At 45.3% G+C, this 11,437-nt stretch overlaps 1 protein-coding gene across 4 annotated transcripts; it reads right to left on the minus strand.

Annotated features, from left to right (window-relative positions):
• Positions 1 to 1,160: 1,160 nt before the first annotated feature.
• Positions 1,161 to 9,277, minus strand: PLAC8 (placenta associated 8). Of its 4 annotated transcripts, none has more exons than XM_035112943.2 (4): positions 9,185 to 9,277; positions 6,212 to 6,331; positions 3,001 to 3,125; positions 1,161 to 1,886 (listed from the first exon to the last, which is right to left on the minus strand). In XM_035112943.2, exons 2-4 carry the CDS (start codon positions 6,321 to 6,323, stop codon positions 1,782 to 1,784), a joined length of 342 nt encoding a protein of 113 aa, XP_034968834.1. In that variant the 5' UTR covers positions 6,324 to 6,331; positions 9,185 to 9,277; the 3' UTR covers positions 1,161 to 1,781. The 4 variants fall into 4 exon arrangements, with proteins under 4 accessions (XP_034968834.1, XP_034968835.1, XP_060134392.1 ...); XM_035112944.2 differs by lacking the exon at positions 9,185 to 9,277 and adding an exon at positions 8,267 to 8,309 and having other exon boundaries at positions 6,212 to 6,334; XM_060278409.1 differs by lacking the exon at positions 9,185 to 9,277 and adding an exon at positions 8,104 to 8,152 and having other exon boundaries at positions 6,212 to 6,334.
• Positions 9,278 to 11,437: the final 2,160 nt, after the last annotated feature.

Here is an 11,437-nt window from a genome sequence, read left to right on the forward strand (position 1 = left end):
ATACCATTTGGGTATTCAGGTATGATCAGGGTATTCAGCTTTATATGAGAACAAACCCTCTACTACCCCTTCTCAGGTGTCTACTTAGTTTACTATAAGGAAAAGGAGAGTTAATTCTCTCTCTTCTCGCCATCTAAATTTATAATAGTAGTTTTATGTTCTTGGGGTGTAACCAGAGACAGGAAGTGCAGATGAGAATCTCACAGATGTAGAAATAAGTGAGGCGACACGGGAGTCGGGATGCAAGTAAGCTGTGCAGGTGCAAGCTGCCGGCTAGCTTTGCAGAGTCCTCTTCTTATGAGCAGAAGTCAACAATTAGAAAACAGTAGTGAAACCACCCTGAACTTTAATATATTTCCAGCAAGGGCACATTTCTAGCATGGGTGAACCCATGCATCAACCAGGTTCTTCCCCTGACGTTAGACAAAGTCTGATCCGCCCGTCACGCTCCAGCCAACTGAAACATTAAGCAAAGCTTCCTGCGAGGGAGGCAAAGTTCAGAGAGTGGGCACGGCGGCTACACATGCTGGGGTGTGTCTTATGCCGAGGTGGGGGTATGCCCCCACGCTGCATCCGCCATCCCCACAACAGACAGCATTCAAAACTAGTTTATTCTTATCTTATGTATCGGAGGTTGTTGCGACTACTCTAGAGTAACGACTCTCCACATGCTTGTCTTTTAACAGTCTTTATTGGTGCACTCTATTTACAGTGTAACGGGGTGTTGGAAACGTGTCTTCTTATTCCGATGCAGAATCCGGCACTGCCCCCCGGCGCGACTTCCCCCAACATAAGAGTCGCGGGACAGTGAATCTCCTCCCCTTTCTTCTCCGTAATTCCGGAACCGGGGGAAAAGGTCTACGCTCCGTGCTTTCCCTCCCCCCCCCTTCCACCTCTCTCTCTTCCCTCCTGTGTAGTCGGGGCTCTCCCATGCTGCCAGAACCCGGGCACTCTCCCGCCACTTCCTGACTAGCCTCTCCAGAGCCTGCGCTTCCATCGCTGCTTGGGGAGGAGCTACTCCTGATGCAAGGGGGAGGTTCTCTATACTGTCTTCCCCTTACATTATGTTTATATTCTTCCAAAAGGTCATTTTAAAGCTCACCATGTAGTTACTGGGTGATACAAAATGGTGGTGTCCCACTTGTTCAGAAAACCTTCACGTATACAAATGGGCTTCGCCTTTGTCCCAGTCCCCTCCACGCACCCCAAAAATAGAGAGTCGGAAAAGGATTTAGAGCATATTTCCTGTTTATTCAGATGGTCACATTCTAGAGAGATGGAACAAGTCAAATAATAGCCCAGTCTTCTTGGACGTATTGCAGACTTCCAAGATCCACAGAACTCTTCATGGGGCTAAATTAGTACGTAGAGCACAAAGAGTTAGAAAAGGCTGTTGCGTGGAAGCTTCATGTTTTACTCTGCAAGGTGTGTGTTAGGGTGCAGATCAAGAAAAACATCTTTTACCCATGCACCGTTGGTACTTAATTGACATAACTGAAACAGGAAATCAGAAGGTGAGCAAAGCACAAAAGAGAACACCCACTACCCGGTACTATGAATTGGAAAGGCCTGCTGTTGCTCCTTATACCCTAATTCAGATACATGCAGGTGTGGAATAATTGGAAGGGCAAGAAACTGGATTAACAGCTAAAAACACTTAGATTTGTATAAGCCCACAGGTTACTTGTGCGATTTTAGAAGCTTTTTTGAAAAATTCACATTACCGCTTAACACGAACAACATCTTAATTGAACTATAAATGCAACCAAAACTCAATTTCCCTAAAAGATTCCTTGTTCACGCCTTCTATTGATGTCTCTCTTGAGTTGGCAAAGAGCAAATTGAGGGCAACACCACAGAGTGCAGAAGTCATCGCAGAGGGATCCCTGTTAAAAAGAAACGAGGCCACTAATCTATATAAAGAAAAATGTAAATGTCCGTTTGTACAAAATCTATGTGCTCCGAAAGTTCTTGACCGATTGCTTTGAAATTTTGTCACAACGTTGCATTCGGATACGGAAGTGTTTCTGTGTAATTAGATTATATAGATGTCACATCTGTGACAGGTAAAAACATGGTTCGTTTTTTTTAAAAAAAGCGCCATCTGTTGGACGTCTAAGCAACACACGCTATACTGCCATCCTTCCAATGTGAGTGTGCAGAGGCTGCTGGTCGGCAGCTCCTTCTGGAAGGGCGGGGTCGGATCCTGCCCCTTCGGCACCTCCGCCTCGCCTCTCCCGGCCACCTTCCCCATGTCCGCCTTGGAGAACCAATTGCAGCTGGCCCACCTGCCCCCTCACCCGCCGGGACCTGCTGGGGGAATGGGCCAGGCCCTCCCCAATATACACATGGGGTATGCAAGGGGGGGAGAGAGAGGGGTCGGGGGGTGGCGGATTACGTCAGAGAGGGATGTCGTTATGTCATGGGACCGCCCTGGGAAACGAGGCCACTGAGTGCAGGAGGGGCGTGCCTTTGGGGAAGAAGAATGGGGCGGGGCGGGACGGGATTTCTACACCCCTTATATTGGGGGTGGGTAGGGGGGCATTTTCAAGAACACTTGAGTGAGGGAGGCTTTGTTTGGGACTTACAGACTAAGCCACAGCAACGCGTGGCTGGGTACAGCTATTGAATAATAATAATAATAATAAATTTAGACCCTGCTCATGTGGCTGGGTTGCCCCAGCCACTCTGGGCAGCTGCCATCATGTATAAAAATAATTTTAAAAAATCAAGCATTAATAGTAACAATCTGATCCAATATAAAAAGTCACAATAACTTAAAAATAAACAATATTCAGTAATCCATTAGATTCCAATGGTAAACAGTAAAATTAAACACCAGCAAATAGTTCAGTTTACACTTATCAATTACAATAAAGAATTAGTAATAGAGTATATAACGCACATGCATGAGCTGCTATTTTGCACCCGAGGTTCTAGCAAAACTAAAACAACTCACTGCAGATTCTTAAAACCTGGATCTGCCCTCGCTACACTTACCGGGATCCCATACTTTGTTCGGTAGACAGCCCTCATTGCCATGCTTGTGCCGCAGAGGCAACATTCATTCATATCTGCAGCAACTTGGCATCCCAAACACACATAGCAAAATGTTCCACAGAGACCTAGACAGAAGAGAGCATGAAAGAGGGCATCACTTAGAAGAAAACGACAAGCCTTACTAAATACAAATAATCTCAAAGTCTAATAGGTGATTGGAATGGGGAGATCTGAAAGAGCCGCCACTATTTGTTTTCCTCCACAGTGAAAATTTCTGCCCTGCTTCCTTCCATTTCCCCAGCTGCCATTCCATCCTTTGCCAGGTCTGGGGCTAAACGAAAGTCGGTGGCAAAATTGACTTCTAGAATGATGTGCCCCAGAATGTAGGAATATTTAGGCTTTTTTTCAAAGAGGAATGTTGAGCCGTCCTCCATGAATTGATGATACTAGTTATTAGCCACAACAGCTGCAAAAAAATTGAACCTCCAGTTAGCAAGTGAGGGGGACAACCTCTGTTTGTGAGTTTCCCAGGGGCACCAGGCTGGCTGGTATCAGAGATGGGAAGTGTTGAACCAGCAAATTCTTTGCTCTGATATAGCAAGGCCGTTCTACTCTCATGTAGCTCTGGATTTCTGAGCCAATGCAGAGTCACTTCAGAGATTCCATAAGGATTGCGCTCTTATTTGCTTCTCCCCAATTGGGTGGATGAATATTAAGTACTCCGCGGACCTGTCTGGAACGGATTAATCCACTTTCCATTACTTTCAATGGGAAAGTTTGCTTCAGGTTAAGTATGCTTCAGGTTAAGTACAAACTTCCGGAACCAATTGTGTACTTAAACCGAGGTACCACTGTAGTCACATAGAATCATAGAGTTGAAAGAGACCACAAGGGCCATCCAGTCCAACCCCCTGCCAAGCAGGAAACACCATCAAAGCATTCCTGACAGATGGCCGTCAAGCCTCTGCTTAAAGACCTCCAAAGAAGGAGACTCCACCACACTCCTTGGTAGCAAATTCCACTGCCGAACAGCTCTTACTGTCAGGAAGTTCTTCCTAATGTTTAGGTGGAATCTTCTTTCTTGTAGTTTGAATCCATTGCTCCGTGTCCGCTTCTCTGGAGCAGCAGAAAACAACCTTTCTCCCTCCTCTATATGACATCCCTTTTATATATTTGAACATGGCTATCATATCACCCCTTAACCTTCTCTTCTCCAGGCTAAACATACCCAGCTCCCTAAGCCGTTCCTCATAAGGCATCATTTCCAGGCCTTTGGCATTAAGTGTCTCTTGTCCCCAGACAAGACTCGGAAGGGGTTGAATCAGGAATGACTTATTCTTCTTCTCGCACCCCATTTTTTGGAACACCTGAATCAGCGATAAGCTCCTTTATAATCCCATTCTGCTTGCTTGCTTCCTGCTCTGATCAGAGGCACCCATTAACCCTATTATTTATTGACTATCCTCTGCTGCCTTGTGGGAAATCTTTGGTAGAAAAGGCTATAAAGAGTAAACTTTACACAAATCCGGAGTGGAGTCCCTAAGATGGTCGAATGGCACCTTGTAGTAGTAGTAGTAATAGTAATTATTATTATTATTATTTATTTATTTATTTATTTATACCCGGCCCATCTGGCTGGGTTTCCCCAGCCACTCTGGGCGGCTTCCAACAGAAATATTAAAATGCAATAATTTATTAAACATTAAAAGCTTCCCTAAACAGGGCTGCCTTCAGATGTCCTCTAAAAGTCTGGTAGTTGTTTTTCTCTTTGACATCTGGTGGGAGGGCGTTCCACAGGGCGGGTGCCACTACCGAGAAGGCCCTCTGCCTGGTTCCCTGTAACTTGGCTTCTCGCAACGAGGGAACCGCCAGAAGGCCCTCGGCGCTGGACCTCAGTGTCCGGGCAGAACGATGGAGGCGGAGACGCTCCTTCAGGTATACTGGGCCGAGGCCGTTTAGGGCTTTAAAGGTCAGCACCAACACTTTGAATTGTGCTCGGAAACGTACTGGGAGCCAATGTAGGTCTTTCAAGACCGGTTTTATGTGGTCTCGGCGGCTGCTCCCAGTCACCAGTCTAGCTGTATGCCTCCTTCCAGCAACTCCTGCACCCGAGCTATTGCCAAACCTATTGCTCTGCTTTCCTTTGGACCACATCATTGAGGCGGAGAGGGGGCTCTTGTCATCTGGGCAGTGTAGGGTCTCCAGAGACACTGCCCAGGCTTGGACCAAGGGGAGGTCATTTCAGGGCTACTAACACAGCAGTCTGACTTCACACACAAACACCCCGGAGGAGCACTCCATTGTCTCTCAAGACAGATAGAGGCCAACAACATCCTTTTGACCACAAATGCAAACAGAGAGTAACTAAGGATTATATTTGCGCTTGAGCTTGTTTTCCCTTCTCCTTCCTGCTCCTTTTCCCACACATGCCATGGTTTGTTTGTTTTTAAGATTGTAAGGCTGAGTGCAGGGATCGTCCTAGTACTTATTTCAGTAAACTGCTCACATGACACCACTGCTCTCCTGCAGAGAGAAAGCTAAGGGACAATTTGCATGGAAGGGGCCATAGCTCAGTGGCAGAGCACATGCTTTGCATGAAAAGGGTGCCAGATTCAATCTCTCGCACCTAAAAAGATGGCTCAGAAGGACTTCTGTCTGAAGCCTTAGAGCAGGCGTCAGCAACCTAAGGGGTCATTTAACCGGCCCATGGACCCCAGCCGCCCGCTCGGGGACCCCCGCCGCCCGCTCAGTTGGCTCCCGTGCACTGCGCTAAACCTGCGCGGAGCAGAGCAGGGACCGCCTTCCGCGACGCTGGCCGGCTTCCCATTGGCTGCAGGAAGCTCCAAACAAAATGTTTAGGGGTATGCGTACCCCTGGCGTACCCCCAGAAAGAAAGAAAAACCACTAGTTTTACACTATTCATTTGTGCTTTTATCTTGTATTTTTATCTCGTGAGCAGCCCTGAGATCTTTCGATGAAGGGTGGTATATAAATGTAATTAATAAATTAATATTTTTATATAAAAAAACCCAATCTGATTGAGTACACAGCCAGCGGAGAGAGAATTGTGCTTCCATAACGACAATGATGAGCAAGCTCATACTTGTTTAAGATTTGCATCCAGAGTGGATACTGACCCTGCCTTTCCCAACTGAGTAAACTGCCTTAATCTCTATGTCAAAGGGGAGCTCTCTGTATCATAGCTACTCACATATACCGCAGTCATGAAAACAGTCATACAAGCCTGTCTGCCAATAGTTCTGTTGTGATGGCTGGACAATCACAACTTGTGGCTGCTGCATGATCACTGGCTGAGGGTTCATTTTCCAGGCTGCTGATTATAAAGAGAAAAAGAGAGAGAGAGATGTTAAAATAAACAGATCTCCATTCTGAAAATACAATAATACGAATGCAAGGAACATGTCTATGCTGTGAACTGCCCTGAGCTGTTCGGGCGAAGGATGCTATACAAATTTAATTTTAAATTTGTATTGGAATTTTATTTACAACATAACACAACCCCCCTCACCCCCACCCCAATACACAAATCCACCCTCATTAAATATTAACAGAACATACAGTGAGCGTAACTTACAACAATATAAACAACCAAATAGAAGACTTCCTTTATCCTGTATCTGGCCTTCTTATTTACTTCTTATTGAAGGAAGATGTGACCCAATTCTGATCATATGTCTAGTTTGCTTGATCATATAGTTTGCTTGATCCTTTGTATAGCTTGCCAATTCTGATCAGGCAATTCTGACTGCACCGTTCAACCCCAAGCTGGGGCCCCTGCAAATTCCTAAGATGTTTTTTTTTCTCTAACTCTCTGTTCCTTTTGAAAATCCATTAGTGCCTTCATGCCAAAGTGTAATGTAAACATTAGACAGGATGCCCTGCTCGCTGTCAAGGCCGAATAGCTGTCCTTGTCTGGAAGGTACAACGAGGGGCTTAGAGGGGCTTATCAGCAGATGATTCACTACCAATTTGATGCACAAACCAGGCAACCCAATTCTGATTGCTGGGTCACATCTCCCTTCATTATAAACTGTTTCCTTTATGAATAATTATTAAGATTTTTCTAATTATGACTTAAACATCCACAAAGTCTCCTGCAGTCATTAATCGAAACAAGTCCAGGTATGTATTTTAGGGCACTGTTTTGTGAAGCATTCTCTGCATTTCCCCCATGCTTTTTGAAACTCTTGTCTAGCGTGATCTCTAATTGCCTCTGTCAATCTAACCAGTTCAGTATGTATAACTTTATGAACCATACAGAAGCTTTTCTATTAGGGATAACGGACACAGGTATAGCAAGACGAGGTCAGAAAATATTCCTCTATGCCACAGGAGTGGCAAGGATCCTAATTGCTAAAAATTGGGGGGGGGGAGAAACTGTGCCAACAAAAAAGGAAAGGCAAGATAAACTGTTAGAGTATATGGATGCTATACAAATTTAATAAACAAAATTGTCACTGAAATTCTACTCAATATTGATCCAAAGTAGATTTCAATGTACTGTATAGTTAGCAAAGGAAAAACTTAAACACGTTGCAGGATTCCACAAAAAATAGACCAGAGGCAATTAATATTTCACGCAGCAGAGTTTTACTGCTACTGAAGGCAAATGAGCATAATGGTCACAAATCCAATACATTCAGGATTGGCACAGTCCATAAGAAATCTAGTTGACTTGCCTTAAACTTACAATATATATAATAAGTCTAAAAAGCTTAACACTAAGCATACTACGTACAGAACACCACGCCAGAAGGAAAAGAGATGGAAAGAGAAAGTGAATCCCAGGCTCCTTCTGGCCCTACTTTTATAGACAGAAATTGCCAGAAAGAAATAACAAAACCAGTTTAAGCCAGCCGTACTCAGCTTCTCTGAAGGTACAACCAGTGCTTTTTTTCTCTGGGGGTACGTATACCCCTAAACATTTTGTGAATCTTTGTACTTTTGTCCATTTACTGTATTTATTTCCCCCGATTTGAACTATAAAATGGTGGTTTTCTTGAGTCAAAATGAGAGTACCCCAAACATTTTTTTAAGAAAAAAAAAAGCACTGTCCGAAGGTATAACCCAAATATCATGAACCTTCTGCTTGCTTCTTTCACACAGAGAAGCTTCCAGAACCCTCTTGAATTAATTAGAATAGGAAAGGTCTGACACATCAGATCAATACTTTCTGCACTAAGAAATGCAAACTGACAACAATAAATAAAATACATTTTATTAGAGAACCAATCTGCATATGTACCTGAGTTTACGCTGGACTGAGAACGTTGTTAATCTCTTCCAACTCGACAGTTCTACGCCCCTATGATTCTTTGTTTTCTGTGCATTTGTATGCCTTGCAAAATTCCGTAACCGAATTTTGCATGAAATCAACGAGCAGGCTTTTGTTCGGGTTTCGATACCATTTTGCATCAAGCTGCTGGTCTGAACCTTCCCTAACTCAACTGATTTTAACCACTGGTTTCAAAACTGTACCAGTGATTTATTTATTAGGGTTCCCGAGCAGCGCTTGCATGAGATAAGACTGGGCTCCTCATTCACATGCTGCTTTTTTAAGATACTTGTGTGAACGCAATGTGGAAGTTGTCCTCCAACCTTTTCGTACAGGTATCAGAACTGGAGCTTCCCCAGGTAAAAAATAAGCCCCCATTCAGCAACACCACAGGAGACCCAGAACGCAGGCAAAAAAAACACTGCCTGAAATAAACCAGGCACAATGCTTTATGCGCAATGCTTTTCGAATGTGATTGGAGCACGCAGCCTGATTTGTTTCCCAGTTATTCTCTGTTTTCCGCAGTTATTGTACAACCACCAAACCCCTTCCAAATTTTGCAGACTTGCCCCTTTTCAACTGGAATACATGAAGAAAACCGGGCAAATGTAATCCAGATATTCCTGGATTACATATGTCTATTCGGGTAGTAATTTCTGTTGCATCATGGGCCTGTTTAGACCCACTCTTTATAAACTTTAAGTTGAGATGCATTCTTGATAAACCTAAACTACCAACACTGATTATAGGTTACATTTCCCCCTTCTTTTTCCAGGAAGGCTATGTTAATTGTTAGCTTATTGCAGCATCCAATTCCAGGAGTTCCCTCTATCAGCTCTTTCCTCTTTTCAAGCAAAATCAGACAGTAACATCACACATGCCACTTACCAAGTGTTTAGAAAGCGACAGGTCCCTTCGCAGCCGGAGGCTGGTGTCACTATAAGAGACACTTCAGTCCAGCAAGCAACCTTTGTCGGTTTAAGGAAGTTGATGGCAAAAAGAAAAACGAGAAACCCACACACTAACAAAACTGCTTTTGTTTGTTCCGTTGAGCATAAAAAAAAAACAGGTATCAGCTTGCAGACTGGCCACCAGGTAGGTGGTACATTTTTTTATGTTAATAGCAAAGGTGGATCTTAGCCAGCAGATGCAGAAAAAGACCATGAGGAGCCATCATTTCTTGGGGACTGGGAGCATCTACATTGAAAGATCTACCTGAAGGAGCGTCTCTACCCCCATCGTTCTGCCCGGACACTGAGGTCCAGCACCACCGAGGGCCTTCTGGCAGTTCCCTCGTTGCGAGAAGCCAAGTTGCAGGGAACTAGGTAGAAGGCCTTCTTGGTGGTGGCACCTGCCCTGTGGAACGCCCTCCCAACAGATGTCAAAGATGCTTTTTAACATCTATATGCAGCCGCTGGGAGAGATCATCAGGGGGTTTGGGCTGGGTGTCCATCAGTATGCTGATGATACCCAGCTCTACCTCTCTTTTAAATCAGAACCAGTGAAGGCGGTGAAGGTCCTGTGTGAGTGCTTGGAGGCGGTTGGAGGATGGATGGTGGCTAACAGATTGAGATTGAATCCTGACAAGACAGAAGTACTGTTTGTGGGGGACAGGAGGTGGGCGGGTGTGGAGGACTCCCTGGTCCTGAATGGGGTAACTGTGCCCCTGAGAGACCAGGTGCGCAGCCTGGGAGTCACTTTAGACTCACAGCTGTCCATGGAGGCACAGGTCAACTCTGTGTCCAGGGCAGCTGTCTATCAGCTCCATCTGGTACGCAGGCTGAGTCCCTACCTGCCCGCTGACTGTCTCTCCAGAGTGGTGCATGCTCTAGTTATCTCTCGCTTGGACTACTGCAATGCGCTCTACGTGGGGCTACCTTTGAAGGTGACCCGGAAACTACAACTAATCCAGAATGCAGCAGCTAGACTGGTGACTGGGAGCGGCCGCCGAGACCACATAACACCGGTCCTGAAAGACCTACATTGGCTCCCAGTACGTTTCCGAGCACAATTCAAAGTGTTGGTGTTGACCTTTAAAGCCCTAAACGGCCTCGGTCCGGTATACCTGAAGGAGCGTCTCCACCCCCATCGTTCTGCCCGGACACTGAGGTCCAGCACCGAGGGCCTTCTGGCGATTCCCTTACTACGAGAAGCCAAGTTACAGGGAACCAGGCAGAGGGCCTTCTCAGTAGTGCCACCCACCCTGTGGAATGCCATCCCACTAGAGGTCAAAGAGAACAACAATTACCAGACCTTTAGAAGGCATCTCAAGGCAGCCCTGTTTAGGGAAGCTTTTAATGTTTGATGGATTCCTGTATTTTAGAATTTCTGTTTTGTTGGAAGCCGCCCAGAGTGGCTGGGGGAACCCGGCCAGATGGGCGAGGTATAAATAAATTATTATTATTATTATTATTATTATTATTATTATTATTATTAAAGAGGAAAACAACTACCAGACTTTTAGAAGACATCTGAAGGCAGCCCTGTTCAGGGAGGCTTTTAATGTTTAATAGATTACTGTGTTTTATTTTTCTGTTGGAAGCCGCCCAGAGTGGCTGGGGAAACCCAGCCAGATGGGTGGGGTATAAATATATTATTATTATTATTATTATTATTATTATTATTATTATTATTATTAGGGACCTGTAGACCCTCCCAGTGTCCCTATTTTCCAGGGACAGTCCTGAATTTACAGAAGTCATCCCAGTTTCTGATTTGATCCTGGAATATCCCATTTTTCCTTAGGACATCCCTACTTTCATCGGAGAAACGTTGGAGGGTACGGAGATTAAATTACTTAAGGTCATAACACTGAGTCACTGATGCTATCTTTAGGTATGTCATATATTTCAAGGCCTGCCTCTAGACCAGAGGTCCCCAGACTACGGCCCGGGGGCCTCATTTATCCGGCCCACCACCCCCCGCCGCCGCCCGCTCTTAGCAGCGCAGCGCTGCTGCCCACTTCCGGGTCGAAAGGGGCACCAGAAATAGCTTGTGCGCATGTGCAAACATCATTTCTGGCGCACTTCCGGGTCGGAGGAGGCCCGTGCGCATGCGCACAAGCTATTTCCGGTGCTCCTGCGACCCAAAAGTGCGCCGGAAATAGCGTGTGCATACACGTATGAGCGTGCACTCCTGCAC

This window comes from Zootoca vivipara, chromosome 9 (genome assembly GCF_963506605.1).
Source record: "Zootoca vivipara chromosome 9, rZooViv1.1, whole genome shotgun sequence".
Lineage (NCBI taxonomy): Eukaryota > Metazoa > Chordata > Lepidosauria > Squamata > Lacertidae > Zootoca > Zootoca vivipara.

What these genes read in the sequence shown, in the direction of transcription:
- PLAC8 (XM_035112943.2), bottom strand. Translation starts at nt 6,323, where the DNA reads ATGAACCCTCAGCCAGTGATCATGCAGCAGCCACAAGTTGTGATTGTC. An exon ending in TTTTCATGACTGCGGTATAT is followed by an intron (nt 3,126 to 6,211) that starts GTGAGTAGCTAT and finishes TCTTCTGTCTAG; the next exon opens with GTCTCTGTGGAACATTTTGC. An exon ending in GAACAAAGTATGGGATCCCG is followed by an intron (nt 1,887 to 3,000) that starts GTAAGTGTAGCG and finishes TCTTTTTAACAG; the next exon opens with GGATCCCTCTGCGATGACTT.